The sequence below is a fragment of the Schistocerca serialis genome, chromosome 1 (assembly GCF_023864345.2).
Source record: "Schistocerca serialis cubense isolate TAMUIC-IGC-003099 chromosome 1, iqSchSeri2.2, whole genome shotgun sequence".
Lineage (NCBI taxonomy): Eukaryota > Metazoa > Arthropoda > Insecta > Orthoptera > Acrididae > Schistocerca > Schistocerca serialis.
The window spans coordinates 955,100,381-955,115,676 of NC_064638.1; the positions used below are offsets into that span (position 1 = coordinate 955,100,381).

At 43.2% G+C, this 15,296-nt stretch overlaps 1 protein-coding gene across 1 annotated transcript in view; it reads left to right on the top strand.

Moving 5' to 3' along the window:
• Positions 1 to 15,296, top strand: part of LOC126412819 (superoxide dismutase [Cu-Zn]-like) — a 162,813-nt gene that overhangs the window by 77,591 nt on the left and 69,926 nt on the right. Inside the window, exon 3 of the mRNA XM_050082612.1 lies at positions 13,646 to 13,864. Coding sequence (XP_049938569.1) covers positions 13,646 to 13,864 — 219 coding nt within the window. The remainder of the gene's footprint in view (positions 1 to 13,645; positions 13,865 to 15,296) is intronic.

The following is a 15,296-nucleotide window of genomic DNA, read 5'->3' on the forward strand; positions in this document are numbered from 1 at the left end:
ATTTTTAAAGTGTGTGCCTAATGATGGAACCAACAAAAAGAAGGAAATACGAAGCAAGATTCAAGTTAAAGGTCGTGAAACAGGCTACAGACTCGAACAACAGTGCTGCAGCAATGACTTACGATGCAGCACAGATGATGGCAAGGGATTATCGAAGGATTTAAAAAAATGTCAAATTAAAAAGTGTTCTGTGAGAAGGGGAACAGCTTGCTGGGTAGATTTAGAAAATAGCGTTGCAAAATAGGTACAAGAACAGAGGCAGAATTGTTATGTTGTTACAAGAATATGATTAGGGCTTATGAATTGAAGTCGGTACGAACAAATCTAGATCACGGCAAAAATTTAAAGAAACCGTAAGTTGGTGCAATCGTATCTGGAACAGAAAAAAAAATCTGGTAATACTGCAGAAAACAAAATCTGCGCAGAAATTACCGAAAGATACTGACCATAAAGTTACGAGTTTTCATAAGTTTGTTATTTGTATGAGGCGAAAATACAACTTTCCACTATCTCGTATTGGAAATGTGGATGAAACACCGATGAACGTTCGACATGTTAAGCAATAGGACTGTGCAAACAAAAGGCATAAAACGGTTCGATTCCGCCAGGAAAAGGCCAGGTTTACAGTAGTTCAAATGGCTCTGAGCACTATGGGACTCAACATCTGAGGTCATCAGCCCCCTAGAACTTAGAACTACTTAAACCTAAAAAACCTAAAGACACCAGAAACATCCATGCCCGAGGCAGGGTTCGAACTTGCTACCGTAGCAGTCGCGCGGTTCCGGATTGAAGCGCCTAGAACCACTCGGGCACCACGGCCGGCGTTTACAGTAGTATTAACATGCATGGAAGGTGGAACGAAGTTAAAACCTGTGGCCATGTTCAAGCGGAAAACCATTACTAAAACAAAAATTGCCACCAGGCATTTTCCTATATTTTAACGTAAAGGACTGTATGGATAAGAACGGTGTAAAATTGTGGATGGAAAATGTGTGGCAGAGGCGATCACGTGCTCTACGAAATTAACCAAGTTTGTTGGGATGGGAGACGTTTCGCAGTCACGTAAGTGAGAACACCAAAAATCACGCAGCGCAATGCAGTATCAGGACTGTTGAATACCGGGAGGTTTGACATCGATGCTACAACCTTTAGACGTCTCTCTGAATAAACCATTCAAAGACCACATGCTGGAACAATGGAACTATTGGATGATGAGTGGCGAGAAGTCCTATAAGAAAGGTGGAGCAATGCAGGCTGCATCACTTGATGTTCTGTGTGATTTCGTGATCAAATCGCGAGAAAAGTGAAACGGGAAACGGTGATCAAATACTTCAAGATGTGTAGAATTTCCAATGCTGTGGATGGCACTGAGGAAGATTTATTACGGGATATCGACGACGAAGCGGAAATCGATTGACACGGTGCATAATTGGACCCATATAAGGAGCTCAACAACGAAAGTGAGGATGTACTGAGCAGCTGCTTTCCTTAGGTGATGATTGTGAGGCTTTCGCAGCGTTTTAATTGCATTAGTGACTAATTTATTTTATTTTATAATGATTTTAATTTATATAAATTTCCATCTACGTTTTATATCTGTTCTATAAAAAGACAGCCTCAGGTTCGAATTCTGCCTCAGGCATGGATTGGTGTGATGTCCTTAGGTTAGTTAGGTTTAAGTAGTTCTAAGTTCTAGGGCACTGATGACCACAGATGTTAAGTCCCATTGTGTTAGAGGCATTTGAACCATTTTATAAGACGACATCGATTTTGGGTGCTTTTTTTATGCTTCAGCTGCCGAAGTATACGGTAACCATTTCCAGTCAATGGTCGGTTCAGTTGGACCAGAGGACTGAGTTCCTTCCATTAAACACAGCCCACGCCGTTATGAAGCCACCAGCAGCTTTGATGCTGCCTTTCTGACAATCTTGGTCCATAGCTTCGTGGAGACTACACCACAATCGCACGCTACCATCAGCTCTTAGCAACTGAAATCGGGGCTCATCTGACCAGGCCACGGTTTTCCAGTCTTTTAGGGTCAAATCGAGATGGTCATGAGCCAAGGAGAGCCACTTCAGGCGATGTCGTGATGGTAGCGAAAGCAATCGTGTCGGTCGTCTGCTGCCATAGCCCATTACTGTCACATTTTGCAGCATTGTCCTAAGGGATATGTTTGTCGTACGTCCCACATTGATTTCTGCGGTTATTTCACACAGTGTTGCTTGTCAGTTAGCACTGACAACTCTGCGCAAACGCCATTACTCTCGGTCGTTAAGTGAAGATCGTCGACCACTCCGTTGCCCGTGGTGAGAGGTAATGCCTGATACTTGGTATTCTCGACACACTCTTGACACTGTGGATCTCGGAATACTGAATTCCCTAACGATTTCCGAAATGAAATGTCAAATGCGTCTAGCTCCAACTACCATTCCGCGTTCAGAGTTTTAATTCCCATCGTGCGGCCACAATCACATCGGAAACCTTTTCACATGAGTCCCCTGGGTACAAATGTCTGCTCCACCATTTTATTACCCTTTTATGCCTTATGTACGCGATACTACCGCCATATGTATATGTGCACATCGCTATCCCATGAATTTTGTCATCTCAGAGTATATCAAACGCTTCGAATCTATTCTTTTCTGTCTTTCTCACAGTCCATGACTGAGACGTACACCTCAGAAATATGTTCCTCAAATAAGCTCTACGTCAGATACAAGTAGATTTCTTTAACCAGCAACACTCTTTAGGCCTGTTTTTAGCTTCCTTATTCCTTTCTTATTCTATCGTTTGTCATGTGTGTTGTTTTTTTTCAGCACAAGTCCTTAACTTAATCATGTAATTGGTCCCCAGTTTTGATGTGAAATTTATCGCTAGTCTCAGTTGCTTTCATTTTCATTGGTATACGCAAGTGCAAGAGAAGCTGAAAGGCGCATCCAGTATCATTCATTACTGCACCTAATTAACGAACAATTCGAGTAGCAGAAAAGGCCCGAAAAGGTAATCGAATCTACGGGAAAGAAATCATACAGGACAACTCATCTTATACAAGCATCGAAGTTTTAAACTTAAATTAAAGCATGTTCTGCACGTGCTTTAAGAGACCTGGAGATGCATCAGACTAGACCACTAACTTTTTTGCAGAAGTGCGCACATGTAGCAACATAGAAAGAAAATTAATGGGCTCCGAATGAGGAGCTACTTTGTGCACATATAAATTCTTGGCAACATTCAGAATCCGAACCTCTCTGGATTGCCATTGGAGATTGAAGGCTGGATAATGCGACGTACGCATCTCGTCCAATGAATGGAAGCATCAGAATATCTCCAATCTGGATACAATGGAGACTGAGACAGGAAATGCTGAAACGTCTATGACAAAAACGGTATTTTACATCTTTAGTGATCTCGCAGAGCTGTCGAGAAGGTAAAATCACATCATCCTTAGGAAGCCACACAATTTTGGAACAAAAATGACAGAATGTACTGACCATTGCCGTTTACGATCTTGATCGTTAAAAATATAGCGGCAGCGCTGTCGTTTTACTGCACTTTATACATTTGGTTCAAATGGTTCAAATGGCTCTGAGCACTATGGGATAAACATCTGTGGTCATCAGTCCTCTAGAACTTAGAACTACTTAAACCTAACTAATCTAAGGACATCACACACATCCATGCCCGAGGCAGGTTTCGAACCTGCGTTTATACATTTTCAAGCATACATTTTTTTTTACTACGTTTCATGTATCTGATATAACATATTTATTTCATTTAGAAACTCTGATTGAAAGTTGTGTGTATTGGATATGTTTGGAGAGAACTGAAGTTATTTCATGGGAATCTTAAACTTCAAATGTGATACTTCTGGCTTCAATAAATAAATAAACACAATAACTATTCAAACTCCATATTCAGTTTTCTCCTTCATTAAGATAGCTTAAACGGATTATTCGGTGATAAAGCTCGCTACAATTGATATCTGTCGATACTTATATTCGCGGGTAACGATTTCCCGTAAGCACATTAAACCTCCATAGCTCCTTAGAACGACTGTGGCACATGCAATAATGAAGTATAACTACCAAATACAGATTTACTACTTCGAAAGAGTTACAGTGTGATACTACTGACCTACATTGGAATGAAACAGTATGCAAATTAACAGTCAATTTTTTAACTAACTAATTTTATTAGATCAATTAATGTGCTGCCTCTTTTTTCACGGCTTCTCAACTGCGGAAAGAAAACCGTACAGTACAGTAGAACGTTTGAAACATTTTACTTCGTTACTGTAGATTTCGGAACACCCTACATTTTATGGCACACGGCGTCAGGTTTGCGAGCCTATCAAAAGATTCTGTCACTTTTCTTTTGCTGGATCATAAAGTGTCGCGATGTGGAGTGCACATATCGTGAAAGGGAATTTATAGTTTCAGTAACCTTTTTCCAGCGAGGAAAAACGAATTTCTATAGACAATATTTTGAACGCAAGTAGTGACAGGTGTGAAGCTCGTAACATACTTTAATCTCATTTTTTGTTTCGCAGTTGTGACACGTAATGGAACGACGACAACGGCGCATGTGGATACGTATGTGTGTATGTCTGTGTGTGCGCGCGCGAGTCAGAAGCAACTGTGGATTTATGAGCTTAATACCTGTATGGAGGACGTTTTACCTACGTCACATAAATCAGTGTTCGCACAGCGCCACGGCAGAATATATCACTGTGCGACAGGTTTACTGGCCGCGTGGTCACACAAGTCATATCCAGCGATTCAAGCGGTAGCGATGCTTATTGATGGTCCTAAATGAAGACTGATTGAATACACCAATGCACCGGAATATTCTACAGTTAATGACAGAAGCAGCACTGTATTTGCTCTATGACGTCACTACGGACAGGTTGTATTGTAGCTAGTGATTAAATTCTCTGTTATTCTATTTGCGTTAGCGGCTATTGACGCGTATTCGGACGTGCCGTTAATAATCGCTGGCTTCGAGATCCGTAGTGGAAGAATTTGCTGAAAACCGTTGCCAAATAATCACCGCGTGAAGAGACATTGGGATATCGGTTTAAGGTGTACGGCAAGAAAGGAAGAATGAACTGACATCCCGGAAGGTTTACCAGAAGAACTGACTGTTGGTGTTAATAACGATCATCCTCCTTTACCTCCTCTGCATTACTGCAGATGACGTCTCACAGAGCACATTTGTTCTGTGCGTGCAGTACTCGTGAGGCGCCTAGTTGTTTCCACTGCACTGTGTGGAATACGAAGGTTCTGTTATAGTTCACTAACCTGCTGTCTGCAAGTTCATGTCCCCAGCGCAGAAAACAGCATGCAGGTCGTAGGTTCTGTATCTTGAGGCTGAATCTAACTTCTAGCGAGGTTCTGTTCTGAAATAATAATCCCTTCTTTGGGATGCCACTAGCGTATTTTAATATAGTCACCAGTGGCGAAACGTGGTGGTAAAGGTTGGGGAGACTCTGCAGTTATTATAGGGAGACAAAATAGTACAATAAACAATCATTTAAACAAATGAAACAAAATGCATTAAATAAAACAACAGCTACTACTACCACTACCACTGCCACTAATAATAATATTAATAAGAATAATAATAACTGACTTGTTTAAGAAACGATGACAGATTTGTAGAACCCCAGCAGCAAGAGAAGAAGCACTTATATTTTCTTGTACACAAGTGCAATGCGCCTGTCTTTTCTTTCCTCGAAGAAGTCTGTAACTCGGTCTACAAAGATCTGATCGCTGGATAGCTCTCCAGGTAGTGTCTTTTCTATGGCTAACGTGCTCAAAAACGACAGCCGGATGTTGGACATTGAATTCCTTAAATAATTCTTCACTCGATGTGCATTTTCAGCTTCTCGCGGCGTAATGAATAATTCTTCACTCGTTTAAGAGCACTCACGCTTCGTTCACTGCTTACTTTAGTTGCGGGTGGGGTCAAAACCAAACGCAGGAACTTCGAAGTTTCTTCATAAACAGAGTCTAATTAATTGTTGACAATGTACTTTAAGAGGATTCTTTGATATAAGTGTTTTTTCTCTTCAGCGTTTATGTTACACTGTTCACTTTCAAGTTGTTCTTGTTTGAAAAAGAATACTGTTCTAATAATTGAAGCAGTTTCAACTTTGGGAATTCTTTTTTATAGTTCGGGAAACACTTTTCGTTCAAAAGTTCAACAAACTGAATTTGGGGAAACCTTCTTTCCATCTGAACAATTTGCAAATCCAGTATCTCGTAAGTTGGTGCCCTGAGAGATGTCTTTTGACTGTCACAGAATGATGTAAGTTTCTCAAAACAGTTCATATTTCGTCTTGGCAAGGAGTTATACTGACAGATGTTGACTGAAGAACATTAAAGAGATGTTCAACATAAACCAAGCACCCTCGGTAGAAGCAAAGCAAGTAGACAAACGTAGGATCATCCATCCGTCGTTTCACTCCCACACCACAGCTCAAAGATTCTGGGTCCCACTGAGAGTCTGTATCGTTAAATATACATTTAAAAACACTATATAGCCCTGAGAAATAACTAGATGTTCTTAAAACTGCCCTGGAATGAAAGTTCCGGCGAGTGTTGCTTGCAGGTGGCAGTTTAAATCCTTTCTCAGTTAGCAATACAGTTCGTTTTGATGATTTGCTGAAAAACGAACGGAATGCAGTAAGATCACTTACAAACATGCATACTTGTCGAATGGTTTTGGAAGCATGTAACAGTACCAAATTCAGCTGGTGTGCGTAACAATGAATAAACAGCGCATAGGGACAGAACTGCTTCAGCAATTGTTGTAGTCCTCTTTCTCTGCCTGCCATTACTGAAGCGCCATCATATGTTTGACTAACCACTTTTCCTTCCGCATTCTATTCTTTCAATAGTGGATGAATAATGTTTGACAAACCTTCAGCACTTTTATCTCCAGAAACATTGTAAAATCCAGCGAATCTTTCCTCAATTTTGTCTGCAATACAGTATCTGAATATTATACCCATTTGACTCTTGCATGACACGTCTAATGTTTCATCAGCCTGAATCGAAATGAAATTGCAGTTCTGAATTTCAGATTTTATTTTCTCATTAACTGCCAAAGCTATCATTTCTATTATATCATTTTGTATATCTGGAGAAGTTCCTTTAAAGGTTAAAGATGATGACAGATGGTCTCGGATTAACTGCTCTCCTTGAGCTAGAAAATCCAACAATTCCAGATAGTTACCTTTGTTGCTGGAGGATTCGTCTTCTCGATGGCCGCAAAAGGCTAGTTCTTGTTTACAAAGAAATACAATTGCCTGAATAAGACGAGCCCATACTCTCCTGCTGGATGCAACTTGTTCGTTGTATTTTATTGTTGTCAGGCGAGCGGCTTCAGAAAGGGCTTGCTCAATTCTACTTTGCCCAGTAACTGAAATGCTTCTTTGTTCTGCAGGTGACGTTTTGATATCTGATGCTTTTGTGATTTCCTGTCAAATTTCTTTACTGTACAAATGCCCTCATTGCATCATTCCTTTTCACCACCAAACAGAAGACATATATTACAATATAATCTGTTATTAACTGCATTCGCAGTCAGCCTAGCATACTTTTCGTAAACCACACTGAGTATAGGAGTAGGTCATTTGTCCTTCAATTCGCACTTTTTTTGGTACGTTAATGTAGAAAAAGGCGTTTTTAATAAAAATTCTAGTATTCAGTTGCTGGCTCAGTCATGTTGGCGACACATCGAAAATATGCATCAAAATCACAGAAGAATGACTATGAACCAAACCGCGCGACTGTTCACTTCCGTGTTAAAAGCCAGCATAGAAGCGGCAGAGACTTAGTCTCGATACCCGCTAGCAAGTGCAGCGCACCGGCCTTCGTGGAAAGGGAAGTGGAGGGGAGCCGAGATTGCCACTAACGCTCAGGCGCACGCAGCCAGGTAAGGGGAGGGAGGCGGAGACAGAGCAGTCGAGACTCAAGCAGGCAAATACACCAATACCCAGGGTGCGATAGCGGGCTACAAAAATGATGTCTTCGCACATTTAGTGCTCTTGGTAGAAAGTTGTTTATATTTTTGTTATGAATCAATATTGTATCATTTTTCAGCACGAATGCAGGGGAGACTAAGTCTCAAAGTCTCCCCTCACGCTACGCCACTGATAGCCACACGAGAAGACTACATGATCTTGACACAACACCTTCTGCTACAGCAAAGTACCTGATCAAACACAATGTTTACGAAAATGCATCTTTACACTATTTGTGTCACGTGTCTGTGTCTCATGACTACCGGAGTGAATCTTTTAATACTGAATACTGGCAAACACATCCTGCCACAGACAACATGGCTGTACATCTCGACTGCCTAATCCAGAGTGACGAACAGGAACTTAAAAATTGGAAACACATCCTACGACAGACACTATGTCTGTTCTTCTCGACTGCCTCATCCAGAGTGACGAACAGCCCGAAACACTTCGCGCGTCCTACCAGAAAAGGCGTGACCCGAACGCTTCCCAAGTGCTTCGTCTGCAATTTACTCAGTCTTTTGTTTTTGATTTAAATTGTTTTTAATAATTCTAAAATGACTGATTGATAGCTGTTGAGAGATATTTATATTAAAAGTGAAGTCGTTACAATGTGTAGTTTAACTAATAATAATAAATATACTTTAACGTTTTGGCGCCCTTGCTCCAAACACAACAGCGAATCACAGCAGTAGCATTATGCAGGCGGTCTTTCTCACGGGAATGGTACCGAATCTAACACCTGTCACAGGTACCTCACACCACATATCGTCATCTATATACTTCTCGCACCTCCACTGCTCTGGGAACAGCTTCTTGGAGCCTAATATGAATGGCTGACTAAGCCAGAAATATTACAGGTGGCAAAGCCTAAGAAACAAGATATCGTAATGGAATAACATTGTTAATCTAAGTATATACTGCAATCGTACGAAAGATGAGCAAAATCGGTATCTTATTAGGCGCGTGCTCCCATTTTCAGAAATGAAGCGGTTTGAACACCGAGAAAATTCTTGTAAGCACACAGGACAAAAAGTTTGTCAGTTCAGTAATACCACGTGGCACTGCCTCCAGCCTTGATAATGGAGAAAAGACTCCTCAAGTTTCTTCAGGTATGTCATGCCCAGCTGAATTCACTCATGATGATTATATCTCCTCGATCTACCAAAGTGAGGGATGTTGATTCCGATGTTTCACTTCCAGATAGTCAGACTTTTTCTATGCACATAATGACGAATGATTTAGTGGGCCAGTCGAGGTGTGATAGAGTGCTCTACTGTTCGTCAAATAGGGAACGTTTGCGTGCAGCCATTTGAAGATGGTTGCTGTCATCTTAGAGGACTAGAGTGTTTACAGCGTACTACTGAACTTGAGATGTAGATGAAATGACAACACGCGGTCACCGAGGATATTGGATTGAACATTCTGGGCCAAGTTCACGAGAACCTGAATAAGTGGCCCAACTGCTGCGAAGTAATCCCCATAACATCACAGAACCACCTTCAGTCTGAACTTTACGCTCCAAGCATTGCAGGTTAACACAGGACTCGAGCAGCAGCAGTTACTCAGGCGGATGGCAGCCCGAGTTCAAAAATGTTGAGATGGGTGTGAAATCTTATGGGATTTAACTGCTAAGGCCATCAGTCCCTAAGCTTACACACTACTTAACCTAAATTATCCTAAGGACAAACACACACAGCCATGCCCGAGGCAGGAGTCGAACCAACGCCGGGACCAGCCGCACAGTCCATGACTGCTGCGTTCTAGACCGCTCGGCTAATCGCGCGCGGCTTAAAAAGCAGCCCGAGTCTTGCTCGTACTATGCATAAGAATTCCTAGCTAACGTTGCGCTTCCTGTACTCTGTTTATAATCGTGCAGACTGCACAAGGTAGGGTCCTCGCTGTGTCGTACCCTGTTTCCGAATCCTGGATTATCTGTTCTCCAAAAAACGCTATATACACTACTGGCCAATAAAATTGCTACACCACGAAGATGACGTGCTACAAACGAGCAACTGGCTCGTCACAATACGCCAGTCACTACTCTTGATGAACTGTGGTATCGTGTTGAAGCTGCATGGGCAGCTGTACCTGTACACGTCATCCAAGCTCTGTTTGACTCAGTGCCCAGGCGTATCAAGGCCGTTATTACGGCCAGAGGTGGATGTTCTGGATACTGATTTCTCAGGATCTATTCACCCAAATTGCGCGAAAATGCAATCACATGTCAGGTCTAGTATAACATATTTGTCCAATGAATACCCGTTTATCATCTGCATCTCTTCTTGGTGTAGCAAGTTTAATGGCCAGTAGTGTATATTCACTCTCTGAGCAGAAGGTTGGTGATCGAAATTTCATGAGAAGATCCTGACGCAATGAAAAACGCCTTGATTTGGACGATTACCTCTCCAATCCACGTAACACATCCACAGCGCTGTCTCCTCAGTTTCGCGATGGTACAAAACGAGCTGTGCTTCTTTGAACTTTTTCGATGTCCTCCTTCTATCCTGTCTGATACGGATCTCATACAGCAGAACAAAACTCCATAAGAGGAGGTAAGAAGTGTAGTATAAGCAGTCTCTTTAGTAGACCTGTTGAATTTTCTCATTGTTCTGCCAATAAACCGTAGTCTTTGGTTTGCTTTCGTCACAACATTACGTTTGTGATGGTACCAATTTAAGTTACTCGTAGTTCCTAAGTATTTAGCTGAATCTTCAGCCTTTAAATTTGTGTGATTTGTTGTGCAATGGAAAATCACCGTATTCGTTTTAGTACTCATGTGGATGGCTTCACGTTTCCCGTTATTTATAGTTTTGCAAATTGTTTTGATAACTGATGATTTTTTTAAGTTGGTAGATGACAGCATCATTTACGAACTATCTAAGAGTGCTACTTGCATTGTCTCCTAAATCGTTTTTGCAGATCAGGAACAGCAGAGGGCTACAACGCCAGCTATTAATTCTGCTCTACTCGAAGACTTTCCGTCAGTTACTACGAAGTGTGACCTTTATGACAGAAAAGCGCGAATCTAGTCGCACAACTGAGACGATAGTCGACAGCCATGCAATTTGAAGTCGCTTGTGAGGAAAAGTGCCAAAAACCTTCTGTAAATCTATTGTAAAAATATGGAATCAGTTTGAATCCCCTGTCGATAGCTCTCATTGCTTCGTGAGAATAAATGATCTGGTTGTGTTTCACAAGAACGATATTTTCTGAATTCGTGTTGACTATTTGTCAATAAATCGTTTTCTTCGAGGTAATTCATAATGTTCACAGACAGCATATGTTCCAAAATTCTATTGCAAACCGACATTAGCGATGTGGGTCTATAATTCTGCGGATTACTCCTATTTCCTTTCTTGAGGATTGGTGTGACTTGTTTCTTTAGAAACGGATCTTTCTACGGGGGAGCGGTTCCACATGACTGCAAGTGTGGAGCATCAGCATGCTCTGAGAGGGACCTGGCTGATGTACAACCAGGACCGGAAGCCTCGCCTTTGTTAAGTGATTAGCTCAGCGCCCTCTACTTCACTCGCGTAGACTGTATGGCCTGCATAGATGATTTTTTATTTAATTGAATTTTTATCTTTTTCACAAACTGCAACACTTTATATGCTTTTGACGTCAATTGAAGCCATACAATCATAGATTTTTTCCGAATTTACTTCTGATCAAAGAGCGATTCTGGTACTGTAGCCCAAAGGTTTTGTTATCATACCTTTTGCATTCTTGTGGAGATATTTCCATAGCGACTTTCATCCCCTAATAAATGTTTCTTTATATCTAACCGAGAAGTGAAATACTAATTTTCACAAAATTAGCTTTCAAATTTTTTTGATGTGACGAAATATTTTCTAAAAGTTTTCATTCCCTATTACACTATCATAACGGAAGAATTCCCAGAAACACTGAAACATGTTTTTTTTAGTTTCTAATCGAGAAGTTAATACCAGTTGTAATAGATGTAGTAAAAATACTTTAGTAGTTCTTTAGTAATTATTTATTTTCGGAAAAGTTTCACCCACTTATGGTTGGATTTCCAAACATGCTGAAATGCAATTGTTTTAATTTTCCGTATGAGGAACCAAGTACATGGTATTATTTCGTAGTCTAGATTCAAAATTTCCTTAATAGCGACATACTTTCAAAAAGCCTTTCATTCCCTATTTGACCCTCTTAGGACTGGAATTTCGGAAAACCCCTTCTTAAATGATGCCTGCATTATAAGGTCCACACTCTCTGTAAACTTCAAGTTTCTATCCTTGGCGGTTTGGGTTTGGGCGATGATGAGGCAGTCAGTCAGTCCGAACATTGCCTTTTATATACACTGAAGAGCCAAAGAAACTGGTACACCTGCCTAATATCGTGTAGGGCCTCCGCGAGCACGCAGAAATGCCGCAGCACGACGCGAAACGGACTCGGCTGACGTCTGAAGTAGTCCTGGAGGGAATGACACCAGTAATCCTGCAGGACTGTCCATAAATACGTAATTGTACGAAGGGGTGCAGGTCTCTTCTGAACAGCTAGTTGCAAGGCATCCCAAATATGCTCGATGATGTTCGTGTCTGGGGAGTTTGGTGGCCAGCGGAAGTGTTTAAGCTCAGAAGAGTATTGCTGGAGCCACTCTGTAGCAATTCTGGACCTGTGGGCTGCCTGATGACCGTCGGAATGCACAGTCGACATGAATAGACGCAAATGATCAGACAGGATGCTCACGTACGTGTCACCTGTCAGAGTTGTATCTAGACGCATGAGGGGTCCCACATCACTCCAGCTGCACACGCCCCACACAATTGCAGAGCCTCCATCAGTTTCAACAGTTCCCTGCTGACATGCAGGATCCATGGATTCATGATGTTGTCTCCAATCCCGTACACGTCCATCAGCTCGACACAGTTTGAAACGAGACGCGTCCGATCAGGCAATATTTTTCCAGTCATCAACAATCCAACGTCGGTGTTGACGGGCCCAGGCGAGATGTAAAGCTTTGTGTCGTACAGTTATCAAGGGTACATGAGTGGTCCTTCGGCTCCGAAAGTTCAAATCGATGATGTTTCGTGAGTGGTTGATAAGCTGACACTTGTTGATGGCCCAGCATTGACGTCAGCAGTGATTTGCGGAAGGGCTGTACTTCTGTCACGTTGAAAGATTCACTTAAGTCGTCGTTGGTCCCGATCTTGCAGGATCTTTCTCCGGTCGCAGTGATGTCGGAGATTTAATGTTCTACTGGATTCCAGATATTCACGGTACACACGTGAACTGGTCGTATGGGAAATCCTCACTTCATCGCTACCTCGCTGCGTCCCATGGCTCGTGCGACGACCATAGCATCACGTTTAAACTCGCTTAAATCGTTATAACCTGCCATTGTAGCAGCAGTAACCGATCTAACAACTGCACCAGACACTTATTGTCTTATACAGGCTTTGCCGACCGCAGCGCCGTCTTCTGTCTGTTTACATATCTCTGTATTTGACTGCGCATGCCTGTACCAGTTTCTTTGGCGCTTCATTGTACATATAGAGATTTAAGCTGCTCTGCTTTAATCAAAGTCTCGATCCAGTGTGGCTGGTGGGCGATAGATGGACTAAACTAGCTGCTGGTCGTGTGCTGCAGGACGGCCCCGTGGTAACGGCGCGCGCCTCGCTGAGCGGCTCCAACACGGAGGCGGTGGGCGAGCTGCGGCTGGAGCAGGCGGCGCCGCCCTTCGGTCCCGTGGCGGTCCGCGGCAACGCCACGGGGCTGCCGCCGGGACTCTACCGTCTCTTCGTCACCATACTGGGAGACCTGCGCGACGGCTGCGACAGCCTCCAGCCCGCCTACAGCCCTTACCAGGTAAGCCGCGGAGCAGACGGCATGTACAAATAACTTACAGGAATGCCATCTGGTCAAGTCCTCGACATCTGCCGATGTTTCGACAGGTGAACACCTGAAACGTTGACGAAATAAATCTCGGGTGAACAGCCTGGTATTATAGTGCATAAGAGACAATATTTCGACAATCGAACACGTTGCCATCATCAGGTGAGCTGATGTACTGACCAGCGGTGGGCCGGCGACATGTACGAGTATATATAGGACAATCCCCTGCCCGCTCCTCCCTCAGGCGCTTCCAATGAGTCGGTGCGGTCCGCGCCCCGCGCGCGGTCCAGGTACAGCGTCCGTTCTCCCGCCGTCTGGGCGCTGCGTCCTAGGTCTTCTCGTTCAGGAGGGTCTGCCGGCACCGCTCTCGTTATTCTTCCCTCCTCCCTCGAAATCCGTACACTCTGGGAAATATCCTTTTTCTTCTTAATCCGGGTGATCGCGGGTTCCCACGCGTTACTAAGGATGTAACCGCTGTCACGATTTAGTTGTGGCTCCCTTACTCTGATCTGTATGGCTTCTTTGATGACACAGTCCCAGTATTTGGAAGTCTGTGTCGGAACTTTGGTTTGGTCACAATCCATGCTGTGGAGTTTCGACAGGCAATGCTCAGCGATTGCCGACTTACTGGGCTGTTGCAGTCTAGTGTGCCGCTGATGTTCTCGGCATCGGTCCTCAATGGTACGAATGGTCTGCCCTATGTATACACTACCGCATTGGCAAGGTATCTGATAAACCCCTGATTTACGTAGACCAAGGTTGTCCTTGACACTACCAAGAAGGTTCTTGGTTTTGCTTGGAGGTCGGAAGATGGTTTTCAGTTAGTGTTTACGTAAAATGCGTCCAGTTTTTCCGGATAAGGCTCCACAAAACGGAATAATAGCCAATGCCGCCTCCTCCTGAGGTTCATCCTCAGTTTCCGACGGTGCTGCAGGTATGGGACGTATAGAGCCTTCCGAATTGGCCCTTCCTTGTATCCGTTCCTCCGAAGCACGGTCTTCAGATGGTCAAATTCTTGTTGGAGACTGTCCCTGTCGGAGATGGTGTGAGCTCTGTGTACAAGAGTTTTGAGCACGGCAGACCCGCATTGCCTGTCGAAACTCCACAGCATGGATTGTGACCAAACCAAAGTTCCGACACAGACTTCCAAATACTGGGACTGTGTCATCAAAGAAGCCATACAGATCAGAGTAAGGGAGCCACAACTAAATCGTGACAGCGGTTACATCCTTAGTAACGCGTGGGAACCCGCGATCACCCGGATTAAGAAGAAAAAGGATATTTCCCAGAGTGTACGGATTTCGAGGGAGGAGGGAAGAATAACGAGAGCGGTGCCGGCAGACCCTCCTGAACGAGAAGACCTAGGACGCAGCGCCCAGACGGCGGGAGAACGGACGCTGTACCT